We start from the raw sequence: 25377 nt of genomic DNA, 5'->3' as shown, positions 1-25377 counted from the left end.
ACTAGCTTACTATGGTGAGAGTGTGTGCGTGTTCATTGTCTTTACACGATCGCTAGCTTACTACGGTGGCTTCACGTTGTTTGTTCGTAATATGGCGTCCGTCTTTTTTTATACGTCCATGTTAGCAACATAGAAAATATTTTTCCGAGGTTTCCATGGCAACGCATCTGAAAATAGGTACGCGGTCGTGACATTCACTCAATATTAGATGACTCTCATTTATTATTCTCTGGTTTCGTACCTTTGAAAAATTTAAATTATTACGTTGAATATTACCGCAATAATTAATTAAAAGTCATATTTTTTTATGTTGCTTATCTAAAAAATTTAAAAAATAATTTATTACATTTTTTTTCTATGTAAGGCAAAGGTAATTTTCCAAACAGCTTTATAGCAATGTATCAAAATTTTAATTAAACATGAGTAGTAAATTAAAATAACCCGTCAAACTAATTTCAACGTATTTTGCAAAGTTTGGGTTTGGCCCAAGTTTGGCCTAACCGTACATGGCTTTTGACTGAAACTTGGGGATGAAACCACAGCTTAGTTAAAATTAATTTGACCCGCTAATAAACATGTGACACAGAATACAGATAAAAAAAAATATTTCTTTTAACAGTTGCAAGTTTTCGACTCGAACAAGGATGGTCGGCTGCAGCTTTCTGAAATGGCTAAGTAAGTTTTTTTTTAATACTAATAACTAAGGTTTATCGTAAAAATGAAATAAAAATTCATCGTAAAAATGTTACTATATGAATATTTTTCAAATAGGTATGACTATTTTATAGACATGAGAAATTTTCAACATTTTCTTTTAGAATAAGGCCCAATTATTGTTTCTGTATTATTTAAACTTTATTTAATGAACAATACATAAACTTTAAACAAAAAGCATCAGATTAATAAATAATTGTGTTAAAGGTTACTTCCTGTGAAGGAAAACTTCCTGTGCAGACAAGTGTTTAAGGTGAGTGACAGTTAATTTCTCGCCAATCATAAATCTGTGACGCCATTTTCCTCAGAGCCATTTTCCCACGCAAATCCTTCTACAGTCTATGGTCATTTATTATCATCTGCGCATTTTTTGCTTGTTTCAGTGTCATGCAAAGTAGTGTTCACTTTTTTAATATTTTTGCACATTTTATTCAATTCTTTTGCAATGCTACATGCACTTTTTAAGGGATGCTAAGATTATTGAATTTAAAGAAGTTTAGTCGTAGTCAAAATTATACTACAAACATACTTTAAAGTTTAAACACGAAATTTTTTCTAAAATTCAAAACATAACAGAATAGGTACTTATATACACTACTTTTCACAATTCCTTGACATTCATGAAGATTAAAAAATTCATATCGTTAAAAATTAAAATGACCGTATTTTATTGCCAGCCTTTTTTTCCATCGCAGTTTCTCAAGAGCACAAACACGCTACACGCTAATACCACAAATAATACAGTTCAAGCACAGATAATAATTATAATACGATACGACTATACGACTTAAGGGCGTATTCAGAAAGAAAGCTGGAAACTTATAAGTGCTTATCGGCGCTTGTCAGAGCTGGTAACCCGGAAAATATAATATGAACCCGCGCCGATAAGCGCTGACAAGTTCCGGCAAGCTTCAACACGCGCTGGTCAGCGCTGGGCGCTGTCATATAAAATTTGTCTTGGTCTGCTTCAACCTGCGTCCTTTGTGTAGAACGAACCAGCGCTGACAAGCGCCGGTAAGCGCTTAAATAAGTTTCCAGCTTTCTTTCTGAATACGGCCTAACGTTATTGTCTATTCATATGCTACATTTCAACCTTCAAGTTTCAACGAGACGAGGGTTATAATTCTGAACATCGTGAATATCAAATAAGAACTTCCACAGACTATGTAACATTATAGCTCTATGAATATGAGAACATCAATTATTGATAGCTTCCATTGTGCTGTGATTTTGATTCACATACGAAATATTAATTTGAACAGATACATTTTTTGAAGTGAAACTTCTTTATCGGGGTTGGAAAAAAATTTAGTGTAACATTTTTTCGTTACGCGTGACATTTTTCCGTTACGCGCCATCTTTTTCTTATCCCTATTCCCTACCACGCGTGATTCGACGTATTTCTGTAAAGTTGCATACATATAGTAGGTAAATTATTTTTAAAAAAATAAGGTCAGATAAAGAAGTTTCACTTCTTACGTGTGTACACTAGTAGGTACACGCACACATTTTTATAATAATTAAAAAAATAAACATAAAAGTAGCGGTATTACCGGTATTTCACACAGATAAGGCTACATACACACATGCTACATTTTATTATATTAACACACATATTCGTCAATCTGCTTAAAAAACATAGTTCATTCGCTTGAACACAATACATGAATTTCATCGATTTCACAAACACATAGGCACTTTAAATATACCTTATTCGCAAATATAAATTGAACGTACGTCTGTAACTTGAGGTAATTAAATTATTTTATAATAGACACTTTTCATGCAACCTAATTAGGCAAATTACTTTTAAAATTCTCTAACATTATATTAAATAGGTCAGTTAAAATGAAAAAAATATCAAATAACTCTATGGAAATATATGTACCTACTATAGTTTAGAAACTCAGCGAAAAGGGTATATTTTGACATCATTACATTACATGATTTTCATACATGTCATACTAGTTTTAGAAAAAACGAGAAGATTAGTACAATACTAGTGTGTGAAATATTAGAAGCACAAGCACAGAATAAAAATATAATAGGCTCTAGCACTCCCTTCTAGAATCTAGAGTGTTTCTTAACTTCCTGACTAAATTTTTAAATACTCGGCAATAGCTGTTTGAAATTCTATATATTGGTTTTGGATAAGGTTATGTTAGATGTTTTGCGAACGTAAATTTCAGAATCTATGCTGATTTAAAATATTGTATATAACTAATGAAAGTACGCTGTACGATGAACTTAATTAATTACAAAATTAATTAATCAAAGAATTGAATCTGTCAGCTGTCAGATAATATAAAAACGGTACGTCCTCAGAGGCTCAGAGTGACAAAAAAGCCAATTGTTAATAAAACAACGACTGGCAATTAAAAAAAACGAATTCAAATTTCGAATTTAAAAAATAAATGCCTTAAAAAAATAAATGAATAAACAAATAGCTATTGCTGCCTCTGTTAGAACTATGTTAGAACACTAACACAACACATACTATTGATTTGCCTGTCTCTGTCTATCCACTGCTGCTTGCACTACGCACATAGGAAGGCATTGAGGTGAGTCTTCGTAGTGGTAATCCGTTGGTAAAATTAGTTTTTAACACTGGCATTAGTTTCAATGTTACCTTTTTAGATATTCCCTTCGTTTCCTTTCTCTATTCCATTAATTAATATTATTATTTATTCCTTTACCTTCCACTATAAGTCTTTAGTCTTTGTATTGTCCTTTATTTTTTTTTGTTTATTCTGTTTATGTACTAAACACTTTCCAAATAGTCCTTACTTGTGCCTATGATTTTAAGTGTCCGAAAATTTAATGCCTTTGTTTTAGACCGGGAGATACTGACACAAAATTTCGAGTCATTTGTAACAGGATGGCGGTTCTACAGGGTTCTTAGTACGCAATGACAAAAAGAAAAATGATGGTGTGAACGCTGGTACCGGCGGCTTAGTCGCGTGGGCGTTAGTCGAACTCGTCGGAAAATAGCGAAAGTCAAACGATTTGTAACAGTATGGCACTTATTTTTCCTGGAAGTTTGAGGATCAAAGAATATAAATACAAAATTTCAAAGATCTAGGTGTTGGAAATCTTCACTTATATAAATTCATACTAAATTAATTTTTCAAGTATGACAGCACTTTTTCCCCCTACTAGAAGTATGGCAAATATAATAATGGTCACATTTTATCAAATACTCTCCAAAAATCCAAATGCAATACTGGTACAAAAAGTTTGGCGAAATAAATTTTTTTTGCAGATTTTCGGCGGTATGGCGACCATTTGGAATCGTCCGAAAAGTATGGCATGGCGATTTTCGTAAATGGCTGCACGACGTTGGTTACCTGTGCAAAAGTTACCCTGGTACAAATGGTTGAATAATTGTTTTATTTAAATCAACATATTCGCGTCGGTATGGCGGGCTGTAAGTCACACCGGAAAAGTATGGCATGACACTACCGCCTACTTCTTTTTTATGGGCTATCGGTAAATACTAAAATTTTTGTGTTACAAATCGTTTGACTTTCGCTATTTTTCCGACGAGTTCGGCTAACGCCCACGCGACTAAACCACCGATACCAGCGATCACACCATCATTTTTCTTTTTATCATTGCGTACTAAGACCCCTGTAGAACCGCCATCCTGTTACAAATGACTCGAAATTTTGTGTCAGTATCTCCCGGTCTATTTGGAAAGTCTAATTTTACCATAGGATGATCAAATCTGTACAACCTCCTTCAATAACACTTTAGGGGCATTCTTGTCTATCCTCTCTAGATTTAAATTATTATTAGAGCACGATTTATACTAATTTTTAATAGGCATAAGGGTTTATGTGTAAATAAATAAAAAATACAATTGTATTAAATCAATTCCTAAAATATGCTGCTTGTTATGTTTTAATTTATAATTAAGTAATAAAAATAATAAGTTTAATTTTATTTAATTGTATCTATAGCTTAATTATTACCTTATTTACCTCAGTAAAACGTCTTACGTTTTAATGTATTTCAATTAGGTTAAGTCTATTAATAAATAAGAAAAAAATAGGTTTTAAGTTTAATTTTAATACTACTTATTTATTTTTTACAAACAATAATAATCCAGTTTTTGATTTTTGTCATTGCAGCTACGAATTGAATACTCTATTGCTCAATATCAATATTGAATCAGAGTTCTTTCATTTACCTACATACATGATAGAGTCAATTTCATTCCAATATTATTTTAAGGCAAGCTAGATTCATTTCAAGAAAAGGGACTATTTTAACCCTTTAATTTTATTATTATTATAATAGACCAATAATTTTGAGAATATGTAAGTATTTAGATTCGTATTCGTATGCACTAAAAAATTATTATTTATTCTTCTAATAACTTTTTGTAATAAATTGGCACAGATTATGTATAACCAAGTAGGTATATTTCATAACGAAAGAGATAGCATGCGACAAACCGCATGTGTGCAAGTGAGAGGGAACATGACTTGCCATAATTTTAACTCAAATTTTAATTAATTAATTGTTGAAACTGGTTACATAAATTATCTTATATTTTATTATATTCACAGGGCGCTACCAAACTTACAAAGGACGATATAGAAAGAGTTTTTTCACTATATGATAGGGTAAGTTATATTAAATATACGAAAAATTTAATATAAAAATAAAAAAAAAACATTTATGCATATATATACATTAACATAATTATTCTTTGTTCTACAGGATAACAACGGCTCAATTGAAAATGAAGAATTAAAGGGATTCCTCAAAGATCTGTTAGAATTAGTCAAAAAGGTAAGTTTATCTATTTATTTCATCTTATTCGATATAATTAAAGAAGCTTTTAAAACCACATTGATTTATAACTACTATTTTTTATAAAAAATAGTCCCTACATGTTATTTTATTAATTTTATTTTTATTGTCAGTCATGTTAGAATACTTACTCGTAGCAAAACACAATACAACCTTTTAAATACATATTAAGAAATATTAATATGTACGGACTATCCTACTAATAATATTATAAATGCGAAAGTTTGTGAGGATGTGTGTGTTTGTTACTCTTTCACGCAAATACTACTGAACTGATTACAATAAAATTTAGCACACATATAGAGGGTAACTACGATTAACACATATTATAGGTTTTATCCCGGAAATCCCACGGGAACGGGAACTATGCGGGTTTTCCTTTGAAAACGCGGGCGAAGCCGCGGGCGGAAATCTAGTAATAAGTATATAAAATACTAGCGGTCCGCCCCGGCTTCGCCCGTGGTACATATGAAAAATAGATGTTGGCCGATTCTCAGACTTACCCGATATGCACAGAAAATTTCATGAGAATCGGTCCACCCGTTTCGGAGGAGTATGCAGACTAGGGTTGCCAACCGTACTATAATATATAGTATTGTACTATATTTCGGGTCTGCGTACTATATACTGTTGAAAACATATATAGTACGCAAAAATACTATATTTTCAACATCGACAATGTTACAAACAAATCCTTCATTAAAAAAAATAAGAACGCGCCTTTTAATTGTTAAGATGGCTAAGTCATATAACTTATTGCGCATATACCAGTGGCGAGAAGAAAGAAACAGAAGTACATAGTGTATCATCACTACATAGTATAAAACAAAGTCGCTTTATCTGTCCCTATGTCCCTTTGTATGCTTAAATCTTTGAAACTACGCAACGGATTTTGATGCGGTTTATTTTTAATAGATAGAGTAATTCAAGAGGAAGGTTTATATAATAATATCCATTAAATAGTGGAGAAGTACTGTTATTTTTGAGGTTTCTAATGTGATGTCGTAAATAAATACATTTTTTCCGCTTACATTGCAAACGCAGGCCCCTACGAGTTTTATCAAAATAATGTACCAAGTATTGTACACATTGAAAAGGTCTACAGAAAAGTCCGTGATGGTATATGTCTATCTCTTATGGATAACCCACAGTAACTTTTTTTTACATTTACTTTTTTCGACAAATAATGGCTAATTTTCGTAGCGATTTTAACCAATACCGCATTAATCCTTAACCAATTAAATACCTTGAATACATTGTTCATTTAATATAGATCTATATGGCCTTTTACACCGCATGATTTAAGTGAATATTTTCGAAGATATTACAGATTTAAAAATTGCGGGACGTAGCGTTTGCGGCGGTACCGGCCGGCCGCCATTGTACCCGTGCGAAGCCGGAGCGTGTCGCTAATCATTAATAAAAAATGAGCTTTTGATTTATATTAATTAAAAAAATTGAATGTGACAAAGCTTGACACTTTTATTTTAAACAAAAAGCTATTACACAGTGCAAGAAGTGCAAAAAAAAAATGTTGTGTGGTTTTATGAAACCACGGTAAAAGTGAAACTGTTCGAACGGTTCCGAACACTGCTTTGTGTAGCGCATGTCGCGTGCCGAGTAGGTATACCTACTCGGCAGCCGCGATACAGGCGACATGCGCTACACAGACCAAAAAGTTTGAGACGATGTAATAAAAGTTTCACTTTAATATAGTTTTTATAAAAATAAATATATATTTGTCTATTTTTTTGTTTTTCCCATAAAATACTATATTTTTTTAAATGTACTATATTTTTTAGACCTTATTTTGGACAATACTATATTTTGATGATGAAGTGTTGGCAACCCTGATGCAGACTAACATTGTGACACGAGAATTTTATATATAAGATAAAACCTACAGACACAACTCGACCTAGTTTAAAATTAAAATAGCGAACATACGTGACTCACGCAACAGGCGTAGCACATCCAATAAATTTTAACGAAATTTAGATTTTAGATAATCTACAATTTTATTATAACTTTTAATTTGCATATTTTCCGTTTTCTAGTATAAATTATTTCAGTTGTAACATCTATCTAATACATATTATAAAGGCGAAAGTTTGTAAGGATGTATGGATGTATGGATGTATGGATGTTTGTTACTCTTTCACGTAAATACTACTGAACCGATTACAATGAAATTTAGCACACATATAGAGGGTAACTTAGATTAACACATAGGATAGTTTTTATCCCGGTAATCCCACGGGAACGGGAACTATGCGGGTTTTCCTTTGCAAACGCGGGCGAAGCCGCGGGCGGAAATCTAGTTTTTCAATAATTCAGTCTGTAGATGGCATTTATTTCCGTATTCAGTCTAAGTGTTTGGAAGAATGTATCTACTTACATAATAATATTATCTGTATTTGTGAAAATATATTTCCCACGTATAAGCTACACTACATTTAAAACAAACGTAGAAACAAATCAAATAACTTAGGCTATGGTAGTGACATCAAGTGTATCGTAAATCACAAGGATCTCGTGCTACGAAACATTCCGAAACGTGCCTAGTTTGCGAACATTATCTAATTTCTAATACACTCACAACAGTTGTAATTCGAAATTTAACACCTTTTAACACACGAAAAGCGGGTTATATCATTTCTGATTAGGTATAGTATAAAGATTTTTTTATGATTAGATCAGTATTCAACTGTACTTTCAAAAATTACCCCCTACAAACATGACACCTTACCTATTTATTATATTATGTCCTTATTTGTTTAACTCAATATTATATAATCTCGCTCAAACAAAACGCACTGACTACATCTTTAATTTTCCAGGACTACGACGCCCAGGACCTCCTTGAATTCGAAGAGACGATCCTCCAAGGCGTAGAGTACAGCAGTGAGGGCAAAATCAGTAGAAAGCAACTCACCATGATACTGTTAGCCCTCGCAAAACATAACCAGGAGGAAGACGTACCAATAACACCATAAATACATTTAATTTTATCAGCCAGTCCGTCCTAGTATCCGAATAACGCTATGGCATTTTTTACAACTGTTAAATACGTTAAATACGATTTCTCTCACTCTCTCTCTGTCTATCTTTTTGACTCTCTCTATCTCTCTCCCTTTCTCTCTCTCTATAATAACTGGTTCCTGTATTTTAATCTTAGAGAATTCTAAAAAAATTTAACAAATAAAGATAAAATTTAGCAAATCAATACCTATCTAGAGCACTTATTTTTAGAGTCTGTCAATTATGAACCTAATTATAAATGACTTTAGAGCTACATTCATCCATACTCCTAACTAGTTGACATTGTTTCGCGCAGCGCCATTGGCCAGAAACTGCCAGAAACGTTGCTCTTTCCCGCGCTTCAAACTTCTGAGAATCTTTTTGTCAAGTCACTTTAAAATGTTTCTTACCAACTACATTTTAGTTATTTAAAGTATCCTTGAGTAGTACTTATAATTAATATTTGAAAACATAAATGAAAAAAAATGGATTTGTGACAGTTGTAAAAAGTGCCAAAGTTATTTATTTCAAAAAACATGTGTGCTTTTTTTACTTAGAATTAATAGAAGCGTTGTGTTATATTTACAAGAATAACAGCTTAATGTTGTATGTTATTATTATTGTATCGTAAGCATTGTTATAAATAGATTTTGTAAAATTGAAATAATCAAATTTTGATGTTAAATTAATCGTATTTAAAATAAATTTTCTCCCTGTGAGTGAAAGATAAGTATCTATAACATAATATTTTTTTAAACATGCTAGCGGTAATACCGTTACATTTAAAATTAAAAGGGAAAGTATCGAAATAAATTTCGAAGTACTTAAATTTCAATTTGCGAAACAAAATATCCTTTTTGATCATTTATTTTTTCAGTGATCTATTAATAAAAATACTTTTGCCGGAGTTATGTGACCTCCCTAATGACTTTTTTTACCTAAAGAATGTACTTAATTAATATTCAATTATCATTAAAAAGAAAATTCTGAACATTAAATATTAATAATACCACACGCAAAAATACCTCTTCTAGTCATAGACTAAAAAAAATGCACAAGGGAGAAAATATTACTGCTCGTAATAAAAAAAAAAAAAATATCTCTATGTCTGTATTAGTAGAATTGAAAGGGTTTTATATGTAATTAAATATTAAGTACACGTTGTGATTTGGATATAAAAATTGTGATTAAAAAAGGTATCAATATTTAATGCAGTAAGTCATTTTTTTGTTACATTTACTTTAAATTATACACATTCAAATAGATAGGCGTTAAAATAATTATTTAAATTGAAAACTGTACGATGTAAGACTGAAATATAACCTTTGAAATATGTTATATTTGCTTCAGAATATAGCCTCGAATTTTGTTTACAAGTTACATCAAAAATAGAGAAACTATATGAAAAGATTTTTATCAGTTTTGTTTTAAATAATCTTAAAACTGAAAGTTAAAAAAGCTAAATACGATGTAGCAGTTAATTTCAGTCTTACAAAAATAATGTATAGACTGTCGCAGTCATCTGGTTATTCTAATGTCGTCATTCAATGAACGCGCTAGTCATTCAATCAAATAAAAGATTTAACCAGATGACGGTGGCATAATACTACGTACTTAGATTAAGGATTGGTCTCCGCGCGAGCGCTACGACTAGATGCCGCCGGCGTACTTGAAAAATGCGGCAACTAAAAGTACGCCGAGTTCGGCGTACCCAAGCCAGTCGTGTCACAAGCATTGTGTGGAGAGGGCGAACCGATAGTTTATAAAGATTATGAACAAAATCTGAAGTAAAGTGCCTATTTGTGTCATAAAACTATTTAAAAATAATACAACAAAAAATAAGAAAGACACTGGGATCACGTACCATAACTAAGTATCGTATTATTCGAAATTTCTCCTTTACTTCGAAAATTTTTTCTACGAAAATACGACGCCATTCAGTGTTGCCGTACTGCGTATCCAAAAAAATACACGTGGTTGAGGAAATCTTTTAGCAATAATTTGAACTTTTTTTTTCAATACTATTACTAACACATGTATTAAAGTAAAAAGGATTATAACAATAATTTATTTCTGTTTAACCATGTTTAACTGACTCATATAATATGTTATTTTTTTTATTTCCGCTTTTTTACTTTTAAACAACCTTTGTGACTATAGTATAGTAGCGTCGCAAGTGGATTTGAGTTGCATATTCATGGATTCGATTCCCGGCCAGGTCAGGATGAAAAAAAATATTTTTCAAACTTCTTTCCAAGATGCCAGATTTCCCATGTATGGGGTAAAATTTATGTGGCTGGCAGCCCGATTCTTCACACACACTAGCGTCTTTACAAATTGCCTAACACACACTACAGAAATGAGTTGCCGCACTGACAGAGCTATTGTTTTTAGGTGGGGCGGTATCTAGTCGTAGCGCGCGCGCGGAGACCAATCCTTAATCTAAGACTACGTACTACGTACAAGTTGAAAAAAAAACTTATTTTCTTAATACTTATTGAATTAATTATAAAATACACATACCATAGATAAATAAGCCAAAAAGATTGCCAAATATTATAAATGAAATGCATATTAAAATATATTTTATACAGTTTAAGTAGCGTTAGAGTCTAGTAGAATGAAACAAAATTTCCAAATATAACAAATAATTAATGTTTGAAATTTATTCGCACTGCAAAATATCATGAATTTGTACAAAATAAGTCCTAGGTATTTCATAGATTATAGATGGGTTTAAACTCAGAGGAATGGTTTAAATAAATGTTGCCAGAGACTAAATGTTTATGGAGCTTTGTAATTAATTATTAAATATTTAAATGAATGTTGGATTTTATATCGGTAATAATAAGACGCATTAAAGTTATTAAATTGTTATTTATGCTTACAAATGTTTCGTAAACTGTTCCAAATTTATTTGAACTACAGCCGCAACAAAGTATGAGCAATGTTTTATTATAGTCAATTAAAATCAAGAGTGAAATACCTTATCGTAAAGCCATTTAAAATTAATATAATGATTCATGAAGCAATTTTGCGAATTGATAAACGTCAAAGATACTACATTTTTCATTAGGATCTCTGAGTGCTGGCTGGTACTCTGCACAATAATGAAATACGTACTTAAATCTTTCCAATAATTGTTAGTTTTTGAGGAATAATCAACTATATTCTTAAAAATACCGAAACACGAAGTATTTTTTTAATATGTACAAGTTACTACCTATATCTAGTAGATGTGCATATTATTATACCTACTGCAAGTTGGTTAAAAATAACTATAAAGATTGTTGTCTATGGAAAATGTATAATAACAGCATTTACTTGCTTATTATGTTCGTTAAGTCTTAATTGTTTAATAGGTGTTTCATGTTATTATATAAGATAATACTTAGATAATATTATATGAATCGTTGTAGCAACTAAACCCAACTCCAATTAAAAAATCTTTATTTACCTTTAAGTAAAGGTATGTTGTGTGTGATAGTCGAAAATTAACAAAAAATATAAAATGTGTTAGCATAATTACTGTGATGTTTATATTCTGCGCAAAACCTATTAAATCATGTACTTATATGGCAACATTTGAGGTTTTAACAGTGATGGTCTATTGTTTATGGTTCACAGTGTAAAATTTTGTTTCAAAAGAGTATTTCAATTGATTGTCTAGGCAAATCATAATATCCCTCTGTAGATTAATTATTATAACAAGCATAAAGCTAAGCTATTGAATCAGAACAATACTAACCATTTTTTTTACACAATTTTGCATCAAACATTTTATTTTAATCATTATAGGTATTATGAAAGAACTAGAAATAATAATTATTCTGCTTATATACTTACATATTTTTTTCGATAACATTGTCATATGATTACATGAATTCATATTGATGAAGCAAATAAAGTGTTTATATTTGTATGATGTTTATTATTGAAATCCTTTATCACGATATCCCCGCGATAAAAGTTCATGTAGCCTACCTACTGCATCTGCAGTTAATAATTAATCACTTTTTTAATAAATAATAGTAGGAGAGCCCAAGAGGGGATTTTCTTATGTCATGACATCTCAAAAAATAAGTAATTTGTGATTATGCTTATTCCTCAGACATTTTTATGCAAATGGGCTATTGAGCTACAAAGTACAAACTACTTGATCAATCATTTTTATAAAACAGAAATCAAATTGATAAAAAAATGTGGAACGCTTCACGATTTTGCGTGTCATCCTTGCGCAGGGGCCATGCTAATCTTCTCTGTATCGTTCCAATTTTAGTATATGTACTGCCGAAGCGAGTACACTTACTATAGTTAAAATACTTAATATATAGTCAGTGACACAAAAAAAATCTACATCGCGATTCAGGATGAGCTGATGATACTAAAAAGTGCCACTAGAGGGCACTTTTTAAAGAAATTAAAGTCAATCGTTTTTAAAGGTTAAAACTAGAACTAGTCTTTTCTAACAAAATAACACCTGCAGATAATAATGTATTCTAGATAATAAACTCTTATCTTTAGTTAGTTTAGTTTATTATCTATGACCAATATTTTTAAAGGTTGTCTAGTTGTTTATGATTTCCTGCAGAATGCAGAATGTGAATGCGTCACTCTTTTTTCCTGCGCTGAGAACGAAAGAAGAACCAATGAAAAGTCAAATCGGCTTCTTCAACTAATAAACTACCAATCAGAAGCTAAAAGAACAAACGTCACATGCGCAATTGACGAATACGTAAATACGAAAAAAATAACGCGGTCTGCTCGGAACGCCATTTTCACTTTTCAGTCCACTCCTTCGTAAAAACGTGTTGAAAATTTTGTCGTATAGCGAGAGAACGCGTTATTTTAAAGATATTATTTAGTATTTAAGAATACAGACGACGTAATCATGGGAGTAACAGTTGAAACTATTTCTCCTGGTGATGGTAAGTATGAATTTATTTTAACTACCTATGTAAAGATATTTATAAAATCGTGGTTGAAACTATCTATAAATAATTTCTGAATTACTTAATAGACCATTCTGTTTCTTTTTACGTGTTCTTTGTAAGGTTCTTTTTATTTAATTTTCAATATAAAATTTAAAAAATAATAACCTTGAAAAGAAAGACCGGTTACCGGTTTCATCTCAAATCACATCTTTATCTCTAAACTGCTATAAACGCTGCTGGTTTAGAATCCTTATCTTTATTTATATTAGGTAATTTTAATCCACTACTTGGAAATATCAAAACATTTTAGTATTTAAAGGTTATAAGTGCCATATAATTCACTGTATACTATATAATAATCCTTATAACATATAAACCAACGTAAATATAATCCTTATAACAAGAATATCCATCATGACGATAGTTTTAATAAATAATCCTCGTTGTTACAGAGGCCACATACCCTAAAAACGGTCAAACCGTTGTGGTGCACTACACAGGCACCCTGACGAGCGGACAGAAGTTCGACTCGTCCCGCGACCGTGGAAAGCCCTTCAGGTTCAAGATTGGCAAAGGACAAGTTATCAAGGGATGGGACGAGGGTGTCGCTAAGGTAAAACAATCATTCTATTAGTTAGTTCTTTAAAGAAACGAATCTTCAATGGCGGCGCTTATCATTCCCTCTCGCTCACACACGGCCGTACGGTATGCAAAAAAAAAATGGAAAAATAAAATCACTAAAATGTATTTGATTTTCCCTATAATAGTTTTTATCATAAATTTACAATGACAATTATGCATTTGCGAAAGTAAATAATGTTTTATTGGAATTTGACAAAATATGTTCTTTGGGAAAAGTTGTTCAGTTTTATGGGCTTATTACAAGTATTATGGGGATTTTATTACATTCTGTATACGTAAATATGATAATTCATATAAATACACAAATACAATAACAAAAAAGTTTGTCAACAAACAATTTGAAATAATTAATAAAATAATTATCAATTATTTACGTTATTTTTATTTTCTTTTTTGATGATCCTACCATCTGTCAAAGTCAGCTTTGGCCGCCATTGAAGATTCGTTTCTTTATTGAACTGACTAATACTAATATCTTCAATAAAATTACATAAAATTGACATATAATCTATACTAATATTATAAAGCTGAAGAGTTTGTTTGTAACGCGCTAATCTCAGGAACTACTGGTCCGATTTGAAAAATTCTTTCAAAATTAAAATCACACTATATATCACGCTTATAAAGAATCGGCCGGCACAGTAGGTGATAGTAAATTATTTTTTGTGATGGTACCCTCTTGTATGTCATATTTATTTTCTGTCATGTATCACTTGCCATCTTAATGTGTTTGTAACTAATTTAATCCGTCAGTCCTCGGATCACAGACACAATAGAAAATCTATTGTGTCTCGGCCCGATCGGGCCGCTCGGTGGTCAATGGGTTAATTATTATAAAAGTAATGAAACAGTGTCTATACATACTATATGTATAATTATTTTTTTTTCTGGTTCTTAAATCATAACCGTTTTTAATTGCATGTGGTGTTAGCCTATAATTAATTGTTGCACTTGATATGTTAAATTGTATTTTCCTTGTATGTCTATAATTAGTGTTATCAATTGTTGGCTATCCTTTGTAAATAAATAAATAAATAAATAATTGACGTTTGAATGAATATGCATCACAATCAAATTGTACTCATTTATGTGATGCTTTACTGTATATTTTCATGTTTTGTTCTTCTGTTCAATAAATGGTTTAAAAAAAAATGATTTTTATTTTTATTTCAGATGTCAGTCGGTGAACGCGCCAAGTTAACTTGCACCCCCGACTATGCGTACGGCCAACAGGGTCACCCAGGAGTCATCCCGCCAAACTCCACCCTCATCTTTGATGTGGAACTCATTCGTTTGGAATAAGCACAACATTCACTCTCATAGTCACTTAAATTCTTGCTGGTAACTTATTTTCTGAAATCTAAGAATGTATTTAGTCAATTCTCTATTGATATTAGTGTTAAAACTAAAAAATGTTGTGTGGTTTTATGAAACCACGGTGAAAGTGAAACTTACCTAAAACCTAAACCTACTCGGCAGCCGACCGTCACGCGACATACGCTACACAGACCAAAAAGTTTTAGTCGATGTAATAAAAGTTTCACTTTAATAATAATTGAATACTTTGTGTGTAAGGCTCAAAGTTTATGGAATACTCACTTTAAAGACGATTTCCAAAGCAAGATTACAACTGGGAATTGATAGAATCTTTTCATCATATTTACTTGATAAATAGTGAAAATATAGAAGATATGTTACCAGGTCTATGTGTAATTAAAACCATAAAATAAATTTACTTCTGCCACAGAATATATAATAATACTACATACAGAAGGTTCACTCCCTAACAAATGTCAACTTTAGGCATAAATAATAGCTGAGCTATAATAGATTAGGGTTGGTTCTCGCCGATGTATCATAGGTACGTGAACACACGTCACGCGACCAACGCATTGAGCGTTACCGTTACAGTGCCACAAACTTAACCGACCCGGTGGCAAAAACTGGAACTACGTGCCGCCTTTTTGAAATGTCACATTTTCACAGACTTTTCGAATGGAATATTTTGTATAAATAAAAAGACGGGTTGCACTCCGGGAGTGCCGGCAGAAGTGAAAACTTGATTATTAACGTTGAGCATGTTTGATATTTTGGAATGGTATCCGTCTTACGCTTATTCGATCAGGTCACGTGTCCTGACGCGAGTTTAAGATTTTATACCCATTACAGAAAAAGTGCTCAACGCCGCTAAAGAAGTTACTTATTAATGTTAATTTACACCATTGGCAATGACATTATTTTTACCCTTGCATCCGGGGAAATACTATTTAGCGGCACTAAAATCGACATCAGTGACACCGTCACTGGGTTAGTTAAGTTTGTGGTACTGTACCCGCGCAGACCGCGCTCGACTGCCAAATCAGTCGGCAACGGCGCGAAACATACCTAAACCTCGGAGTGAAACCCCTGCTTCTGCACCAAAGTGCATTTAACTGCATTGTTTTAGCTACATTCCACAGTGACGTCAATTATTTTGTCTGTGGTTTTTCTATTTTACAGTTTTCTGAAACATTAAGTTTACTTTTTTATTGTAAAGATACCAAAAGCTTGTAAGGTTTAAGAATAAACATTGTGAAGGATTGGAATTGTGTTTTTTTATTTCACCCTTTAATTATATAAATCTATCTATACATTAAAAAGCTGAGAGTTTAGTATAAGCTGAAAAAAATGTTTGTTTGAAAACACTAATTTTAGGAACTACTGGACCGATTTCAAAGATTCAGTGTTGCTTATAGCACTAGTTATAGGCATATAGTATTTGGACGATGGACGAAGTCGGGGAGAGCCGCTAGTAGATATTAAATTTTTAACAAATTTATATTTAAAAGTGATGTATATTCGATTACGTCGAAGTTGGATTTTTGGATGGATGGATTCTGGGGATAAAAAGCTTTAACCATAATAGTAGTTGTAAAACCCGCATAGTTCCTGTTCCCGTGGGATTTACGGGATAAAACCTTAAAGTCCTTCCTCAGGTCTCAAGCTATCTTTCATTCTTTGACATACAAAAATAATCTAAGGCGATCCTCACACTGCCCCGCATCACGCTGCATGTTGCATGTCGAAGCACCTACGCTACGCGCGTTCCTGCGGGAGTGCAGATCTGCATCATCGTGCGGGTTTTTTGCGCACTCACGCGCGTAGGTGCATTTGTAGATTCACGCACGGCGGCGGCTCTCATATTTTATTCGCCGTTCTCTGTGGTGGTCGTACAATACTGAGCATCACGACGCGCGGCACTGCGGGATTCGGTGTGCCATACCTTGCGTCTCGCCCCGCACCTACGCGCGGGGATGCATGTTTCTCCGCGTGTATGCGCGTGATCCGCATGTACGCGCGTGGTTGCATTTTCAGTGTGTTGGACTGTGCGTGTTTTCTATACAAACGGAGATACTTACAAGTAACGTTAACACGTTCAGTACGGCATCGGGTCGAAAACACCTGAAGTGATCTATTCGCGCGGGCCGGAGAGAGATTTCTATTGCTATCGCATGGGCCGGGGTAGTTTACTTAAGGATTTTTTGTAGTGAGAGTGTGACAGATATATTGACTGGTATTCTGCCACTAAATAGTACCCATAAAAGGAAAAATATTGTATCGGATCTTAAAGACCTGATACGGCCTGCAAAGTGTCCTTGCAGGACGGATATCGGATCTAAAAGACCCGATGCCTGATAACCCGATAGCCGGCCCTTGGTGACAGGTCAGTTAATTAGTGATGTGCATAATAATTAGACGTTGCGATATTGTATTGATATCTATTATTATATATCTAACAAAATTTTACGATTATGATGCGGCAATGGTAGCCGTGGTTGAGATTTTTTATAGTTAGAAAAAACATTTTTTACAAAGAGAAAAACAAATTTTGGAAAATAGATTTTACATTTTTATAGTGATTCCAAGAACTTTTTGATTCACCCTCGTATGGTCATAACTGTTATAATGAAGCGCATACTGTTTTTGAGGTAAAAATAAATTGATTTTTTTTTAATTACATAGTCGATTCATTTGACATCACTAGCAATCATATTCACTAGTGCCGGGATCAGGTGTATAAGATCCTATAATTTTACTACTAATTTAACCTCCTTTAATGATATTTTTTTCAAAAACGGGTCTAATGTTGTTATGCAGTGATTCAATAACAATACATTCCAAGAAAGAATTTTCAAAAAAGTCTTCAACTGGATGACACATTTGATTTTAATGTCAAAAGGTGTAACAGGTCCATTCCACCTGATGCCGGCCGTAAATGAAGTTCACCAACAGGTCTTGTAAGCCCTATGCCGGCCCAACGATAAGTAGCCAAAATCGGGCCCCGTCTTGAACGTGTTAAACACGCAGTCACGCAACATGCAGCGTGGTGCGTGGCAGTGTGATAATCGCCTAAAAACTATATTTTTGGCTTTTATATTGATTATTTATCACGCCTCAATTAGCATTCTTTAAAAAAAATATGCACTGTACAGTTTTGACTTTCCTACTTCGAAGTCACGTCCGATCGCCCAAGGACTCGTCCACTACAGACTTATGGCTGGTTCACACTTTGATTAGTGCGAGTGCAGGTGATGAGTAGTACTACGTGTGGACAGCGACTGTTTAGTGCGAGTGTTTAGTAGGCTGTGTAGTAAAGTGAATAGAAGCGTGTTCTATTTTTTTGCGAGTGGACTGCGAGTAGCCACGTCCCGCGCGCTCTCCCTTCCCCCTCACTCGCAGCGTGTCTGCACTCGCACTAATCACCTTCACTCGCAGTCAATTGGACACTACTCGCACTACACACCTGCACTCGCACTAATCACCTGCACTCGCAGTCAATTGGACACTACTCGCACTACACACCTGCACTCGCACTAATCACCTGCACTCACACTAATCAAAGTGTGAACCAGCCATTACGTCATAGTTCGCACACCTCAATGAAGAATAATTATTAGCTAGATACCTAGGTATATGTCGCGGCTCTGATAGTTTGTTTGCAGCTTTACGCTACCGTTAAATAATTATCTATCTCGCTTTCGCAAAATTGTGCTAACAATTTTTCAACAGGAGATTATTTTTGTCGAAGTGAAACCGTTAAATTTGTCTTTTTGGCGTGTTGTCACTTGTCAGTCGGGTACCTGAGTCTGTAGAGTTATATATAGGATGGCTCATCTAGTGTAAAAATTAAATAAGTTCTTATATTACCTTATAGGTCTAGTCATTCAATCAAATAGCAGATGACGGTGCCATATTATATAGGTACCTACCTAGTAGGTACCCATTATCACGAGTAAGATAAGTTTCATAAACGAACTGTAAACATAAATTTTAGTACGAACTACCTACACGAAACATTCATTTTAGTATATTCTATACTATCTGTTCCCCGCGGTTTCACCCGTATTGCTCCGCTCCTGTTGGTCTTAGGGTGATGATATATAGCCTATAGCCTTCCTCAATAAATGGGCTATCTATAACACCGAAAGAATTTTTGAAATCGAACCAGTAGTTCCCGAGATTAGCGCGTTCAAACAAACAAACTCTTCAGCTTTATAATTGTATTAGTATAGATTAATGCCTTATATGCTATGCATGTGTTCCTTTTTTTTAATATGATGAATTGAAATTTGTAATGGTAACTACATAAATTGTTAAACTACATAAAAAAATGTTGTGTGGTTTTATGAAACCACGGTAAAAGTGAAACTGTTCGAACAGTTCCGAACACTGCTTTGTGTAGCGCATGTCGCGTGACGGTCGGCTGCCGAGTAGGTATACCTACTCGGCAGCCGCGATACACGCGACATGCGCTACACAGACCAAAAAGTTTGAGACGATGTAATAAAAGTTTCACTTTAATAATGAAATGACCGATAGAGCAGGCTCCAAGGAGATGTTCGTTTGCAAAAATAGCGGACCTAAATCTGACTTCTGATATACATATATTGTATAGATCCCAGACATCCTATAGACAGATGTTGCCAACCAGTTTTGTGGCCCCCCTCTCCCCACCCCGGTAATTAAATATGGCATACAAAGAAAAAAATAAAAATGTCCAAAACATGCCGTAAAATGAAGGAATGTGTTTTATTCAGAATAGCGAGTTAGGTCGTAACAAAGAAGTTTAATACAAAAGCAGTGATAAGCGAGGTGAACAATGAGTAATCTTCTATACATATAATAAATCTGTAGAAGGGTCAATTCTGTACATTGAAAATATTGAAAAAATAAATAGCAGGGGGTGTTACTGGATCGAAACCAAACCCAAATATGTGATTAAAAAAATTTTTGTCTGTCTGTCTGTATGTGAAGACATCACGTGAAAACTAACGGTTCGATTTCGATGAAACTTGGTATAATTATACCTTATTATCCTGGGCGTAAAATAGGATACTTTTTATCCTAGAAAAATACGTAGAAAAAAAATAATCTTAATTTTTCTGTTTTATCAATAGACGTTGTTCTGTAGAACCGCGAACACACGTTGGGTATTATTATTGTCAGAGTTACTCAAAATGGAGAAATAAACCATCCACGCTAAGACCGACATCCGCGCGGACGGAGTCGCGGGTGGAAGCTAGTAGATAATATGAACGCTGAGTTGGGACGGTGTTGGAGGAACAATAGATAATAGGAAAAGGTGAACAATGGGACGTAATAGCGGACCCACCGGATATCAATTAGATATGAGTAAATCGATCTGCACATCTCCGAAATCCTGCATCCTACACTAAAATGGATCGCAGATTCGAGCTCAGACGACACCAAAACCTTTCTTGACTTATTTTTATGATGGGTGCAAGTGCAACTGACTACTACCAATTCACATGTGCCGCAGGACGAGAAAAGAACCTCAGTGGGGTATCAACTATCAAGGCCACAGTTTATACACTACAAAAAACATCGTACCTATACTAAAATATTTTTAATAAATACAGACAAAACCGTTTTTGTTTACTACGACATACCGCATTAAGCGACCACATTTGGTTAATATTTTCAGAATATTATATCTGTAGAACGACCGTCGACCGGCTCTGCTGTATTGTAAACAATTTGAATAGTTAACTGTATCCACATCTGGCACGGTATAATAGTCATTGGCTATTATCGTAAAAGTAATCAAAGTTTAGGGTCTTTTGTAATTCTTAGAAACAAAGCACATGCATGCAGTAGCCTGAAGGCCCGCTTCGTCATATCTCTTTCTCTTAGGTCAGTTTGTTACTTATCTTTACACAAGGCACACCAAAACATATTGTTGAGTTAACTGTGAAAATTGTAACATGTCGCAAAAAAGAAAACAAATCAATATCGAAGAAAAATCGCGTATTATTTCAAAGCTACCTGGCAAAAAAAGGTAATTTTTACAATTTTTTTCCCGCTAATCTCAGGATTAGGTAACTAGTTTTGTAATATGCACTATATTTATATACTCGATGCCTCCTAAGTATAATGAGTCAACTGACATTTTAGTAATTTTACAGGAGAGTGATTTGAAGGCAAATCATTTATATTTTAATGAAATCAAATTAATTCGAAACAAAGCAAATGTTTTTTTAATAAAAATTGTAAGCCCTTCCTTTGGTATAAAATGATTTTGCTGATTTTTGTTTTTAAATGGCATTTTTTGTAGATGGCTGGGTATACGCCGGCGGGACTCAATAGTGAAATGGTTTAACTACCAGTTATATTTATGTACGTTGTTCATCAAAATCTATCGTTAACACCAAAATTACATGAAACAATGATTGTCATTTTATTAATTTAATTTTACTTTTGTTTGTTTTCGGGTTTGTCTATCTCAATAAATAATAAAATGCTGAAATTATGTCACTTGACTCATTATACTAGGAAAGTAATTAGCAAAGTTAACATTTGAAACCTCAACGTATACTGGACCAATGTAATTTACTGAGGTTTATTTTTAGGGTTTTTTTTTTTTGTAATACCTTTCGATGTGTGGGATTATTAAAAGCTAGGAAGAAGAACATGAATAAGAAACCAATAACAACTCATTTTGAAGAATCACAATGTATTTTTCGCCATAATTAAGTAGGAATATCTTTTTAACATAATAGCTTTACTAAACGCTACAACGTGAACAAATCGCTATTAAAAAATATCAATTGGTAACTTACGTTTAACAATAATAAAAATTATAGAAATGAATAACGTAGTAATCCAGGCATTTCTAATGCTTAACAAATTAAAAATCAGTCGTTAGATACATTAGAATTAGTTTAAATCAATTAATTTATTAAAAAATAAATGAAATTCCTCTTTTTCGCTATAATTACGAATTTCTTTATAGCCTTTCTAAAAGCTACAAGTAAAAACAAATCAACATTTAACAAATTAACAATGTTCCATCATCAAAGAGAAATAAATTAATAACGTTACAGTCTAAGGCTATTATTTATATATAATTTCTAATGCTCAAAAAATATCACTTTTAACAAATTAGAGTCATAATATATCTATAATCATATTAAGTCAGAATCGCTGTCGTTAGCTGCATTAGAGTTCTTTGAAATCAAATTATTATAAAATAAATGATACTCTTTAGGAATTACCAGTGTCTTACAAAGATCCATCAAATCTTTGTGCTTATTTTGGTCAATAGGAATGGGTATCTGATAAGCTAAAGAAATATTAATCAATACGTCAATATTTAACTCTTTTCTATTTCGTGTAGCTTTTGATATCTTTACACAATCTATCCACTTGTAACAACATCTTGGTATCTCGTTTTACAAAACAGCCTATATGGATAATCCGCTTAAACTAGTTCTTCTGTTACTTTATTCCAAGGCATTTTTGATTCATCATTGGTAGTTGTCCAGTTGTTTATAAGTTATAGCTTTGATTTAAAGTGAGTGAGACACTTTAATAACTTTGTATGGCTTTTCATCGGATTTGGCAAAACTAAAAACTGTAGCTGTCTTTCGTCTGTCTTTCAATTATAGCGTGCATACTGTCGCCTTCATTTGGACCCACTAATAGAAAGCTATGACTAATATCTATAACAAACTTTGAAAGTTTGTTATACATATATATATTATACATATTATAATGCATTAAGAATACAATTCTGTTTCTATTTTGGCCTCCACAGTTGTCTGACCTGAACCGGTAATCTTTGACACCCTTACCCACCGTGTCTTCTATAAACTTGAAAACACAGCTGGAAATTTCATTAGCGCCTCTCTTTGCTGTCTGTTGATGCCATAAAAAACAATAATCATAATATCATTAATTCATGTCATCAATCATCATAATATCATCGATTCCTGTGTACATTTTTAAAATTTTCGCGCCCTGTTTGACTGCATTCTGTTAATATTATTAATTTAACATGTTAAAGAACAATTATTACCTAAAATTGCGTGCTTACTTGCCGCCATTCATAGTCTACTGAGCCGATATAAACTTGTATATCGATACAAGTTTATTGTGTCCCCCCTCACGCCCCGCGTACACTGGTACAATGTTATTTAGATCAGTTTACAATGTACGATTTTAACTGATGTTGAAATTGATTTAGTATACGTGAAATTATCGCGGTAATTATTGTACTTTTTTAATTTTTTTTAACACGAACGTTAAGATCACGATTTACCATGTTCGTTTATATAAAAATATGAAAATACCTAAAATTGTTAGTTGACTCAGTATACTTAGGAGGCATCGATACTGAACATAGGTATTATATTATCCATATCCTACAGTTCTAGGTAGTTTAAAATATTTTTAACTAGCGACCCGCGCCGGCTTCGCACGGGTGCAAATTGCAATGCTGATACTAAATACACTACAGAAAAACTGTGAATGTTGTATACAGGGTGTCCCAAAAAGTAGTGATGAACGGAAGCTGGGAGGTAGAGGACTTAGAGAGCTATCCGAATCACCCCCATGTATGTTATGCGATTTTTCGTATTTTCGGAGTTATGACATTTTTTTCAATTTTTCATCTATCGCTGAGTACGATGAGATTTTTATTTATGGTGACGTGACTTATTGCGCTAGATGCTTGATTTTTTTTTGTGTGGTAAGCTGAAAGATAGGCCAATTCAGTATGGTAACATTTACTATCGTTAGATCTTCGAATGGAATAAAAAAAGAATTAAATGCCAAGAAAGATAAAATTACCCAGTATGTTCACAACTTCAAGGGCCCATAAAAAAATAAAATCACATAAAAAAAGTTTTCCATTTGGCTTTTAAAAACTCGCTCTATCTATCAGGTAGCTACCCTAAAAATTTCATTTTATTATTCAGAAGGCTTCAATCGAAAAATTGAAATCTAAATGTGGTAAGTGCAAAAATTTTATTAACATGATGATCATTAAAACCAAATTAAAACCCATAAATAGGTGTTTAATTACCAGAAATTTTTAAAATAACCCCGCTGTTGCTCAATGCAAGTGCGACATCACCGTAAAAAGTTGTCTTTTAAATGTCTGAATGCCCTTTTATCATTTTTAATGGTTTCTTCTGCTACTATGAATTTCCGGGTTATTTCGTCCAAATTGTAGCATTCTCTCAAGTAGCCGAGGTCTTTTTAGTATCCCCATTGAAACAAATCAATGGGGTTTAGGTCGAGGGACCGTGCAGGCCAGGCTTTAAGGCAGGCGTCACCAGCGCATGCGCAGGCTGCAACGACCAATCCATCTTTCAGGGTATCTTTGCCCTTTAGCCTGGCCTCGACGGTCCCCGGACATAAACCCTATTGATTTTTTTCCGTGGGGATACTACAAAGACGAGAGACTGCCACAATTTGAACGAAATAACCTGGAAATTCATAGTAGCAGAAGAAACCATTAAAAATGATAAAAGGGCATTCAGACATTTAAAAGACAACTTTTTACGGTGATGTCGCACTTGCACTGAGCAATAGCGGGGTCATTTTAAAAATTTCTTGTAATTAAACACCTTGTTATTGGTTTTAATTTGTTTTTATTAATCATCATGTTAATTCAATTTTTGCACTTACCTCATTTAGATTTCAATTTTTCGATTGAAGCCTTCTGAATAATAAAATGAAATTTTCAGGGTAGCTACCTGATAGATAGAACAAGTTTTTAAAAGCCAAATGGAAAACTTTTTTTATGTGATTTTATTTTTTTACGGGCCCTTGAAGTGGAGAACATACTGGGTAATTTTATCTTTCTTGGCATTTTAATTCTTTTTTTTATTCCATTCAAAGATCTAACGATAGTAAATGTTACCATACTGAATTGGCCTATCTTTCAGCTTAGCACACA

At 33.2% G+C, this 25377-nt stretch overlaps 2 protein-coding genes and 1 non-coding gene across 3 annotated transcripts in view; 2 read left to right on the top strand and 1 right to left on the bottom strand.

The window, feature by feature from the left end:
- Cbp53E (Calbindin 53E) overlaps positions 1-8959 on the top strand; it is an 85436-nt gene extending 76477 nt beyond the window's left edge. Inside the window, exons 8-12 of the mRNA XM_090116072.1 lie at positions 620-675; positions 922-967; positions 5289-5345; positions 5443-5514; positions 8376-8959. Of these exons, the coding sequence (XP_089972198.1) occupies positions 620-675; positions 922-967; positions 5289-5345; positions 5443-5514; positions 8376-8531 (387 nt within the window). The 3' untranslated portion in view covers positions 8532-8959. The remainder of the gene's footprint in view (positions 1-619; positions 676-921; positions 968-5288; positions 5346-5442; positions 5515-8375) is intronic.
- A 3793-nt stretch (positions 8960-12752) lies between these two features.
- LOC149897692 (U6 spliceosomal RNA) lies at positions 12753-12859 on the bottom strand. The gene has a single exon (XR_016458196.1). It is a non-coding gene; the product is annotated as a U6 spliceosomal RNA (small nuclear RNA).
- A 336-nt stretch (positions 12860-13195) lies between these two features.
- LOC149897691 (peptidyl-prolyl cis-trans isomerase Fkbp12-like) lies at positions 13196-16717 on the top strand. The gene is made up of 3 exons (XM_090116151.1): positions 13196-13484; positions 13943-14103; positions 15306-16717. Exons 1-3 carry the CDS (start codon positions 13448-13450, stop codon positions 15432-15434), a joined length of 327 nt encoding a protein of 108 aa, XP_089972277.1. The 5' UTR covers positions 13196-13447; the 3' UTR covers positions 15435-16717.
- The last annotated feature ends 8660 nt before the right edge of the window (positions 16718-25377 follow it).

The sequence above is a fragment of the Colias eurytheme genome, chromosome 25, assembly GCF_061535395.1.
Source record: "Colias eurytheme isolate Ceu_HAF_F1 chromosome 25, ilColEury1 Martin Lab GWU primary, whole genome shotgun sequence".
Taxonomy (NCBI): Eukaryota; Metazoa; Arthropoda; class Insecta; order Lepidoptera; family Pieridae; genus Colias; species Colias eurytheme.
This window is presented reverse-complemented; position numbering and strand designations above follow the sequence as displayed.

Bases quoted from the DNA above. Each gene is read 5' to 3' on its own strand.
- LOC149897691 (XM_090116151.1), top strand. From the start codon at position 13,448: ATGGGAGTAACAGTTGAAACTATTTCTCCTGGTGATG. The intron at 13,485-13,942 runs GTAAGTATGAAT...TCGTTGTTACAG, and splicing joins AACTATTTCTCCTGGTGATG to AGGCCACATACCCTAAAAAC. The intron at 14,104-15,305 runs GTAAAACAATCA...TTTTTATTTCAG, and splicing joins GGGACGAGGGTGTCGCTAAG to ATGTCAGTCGGTGAACGCGC.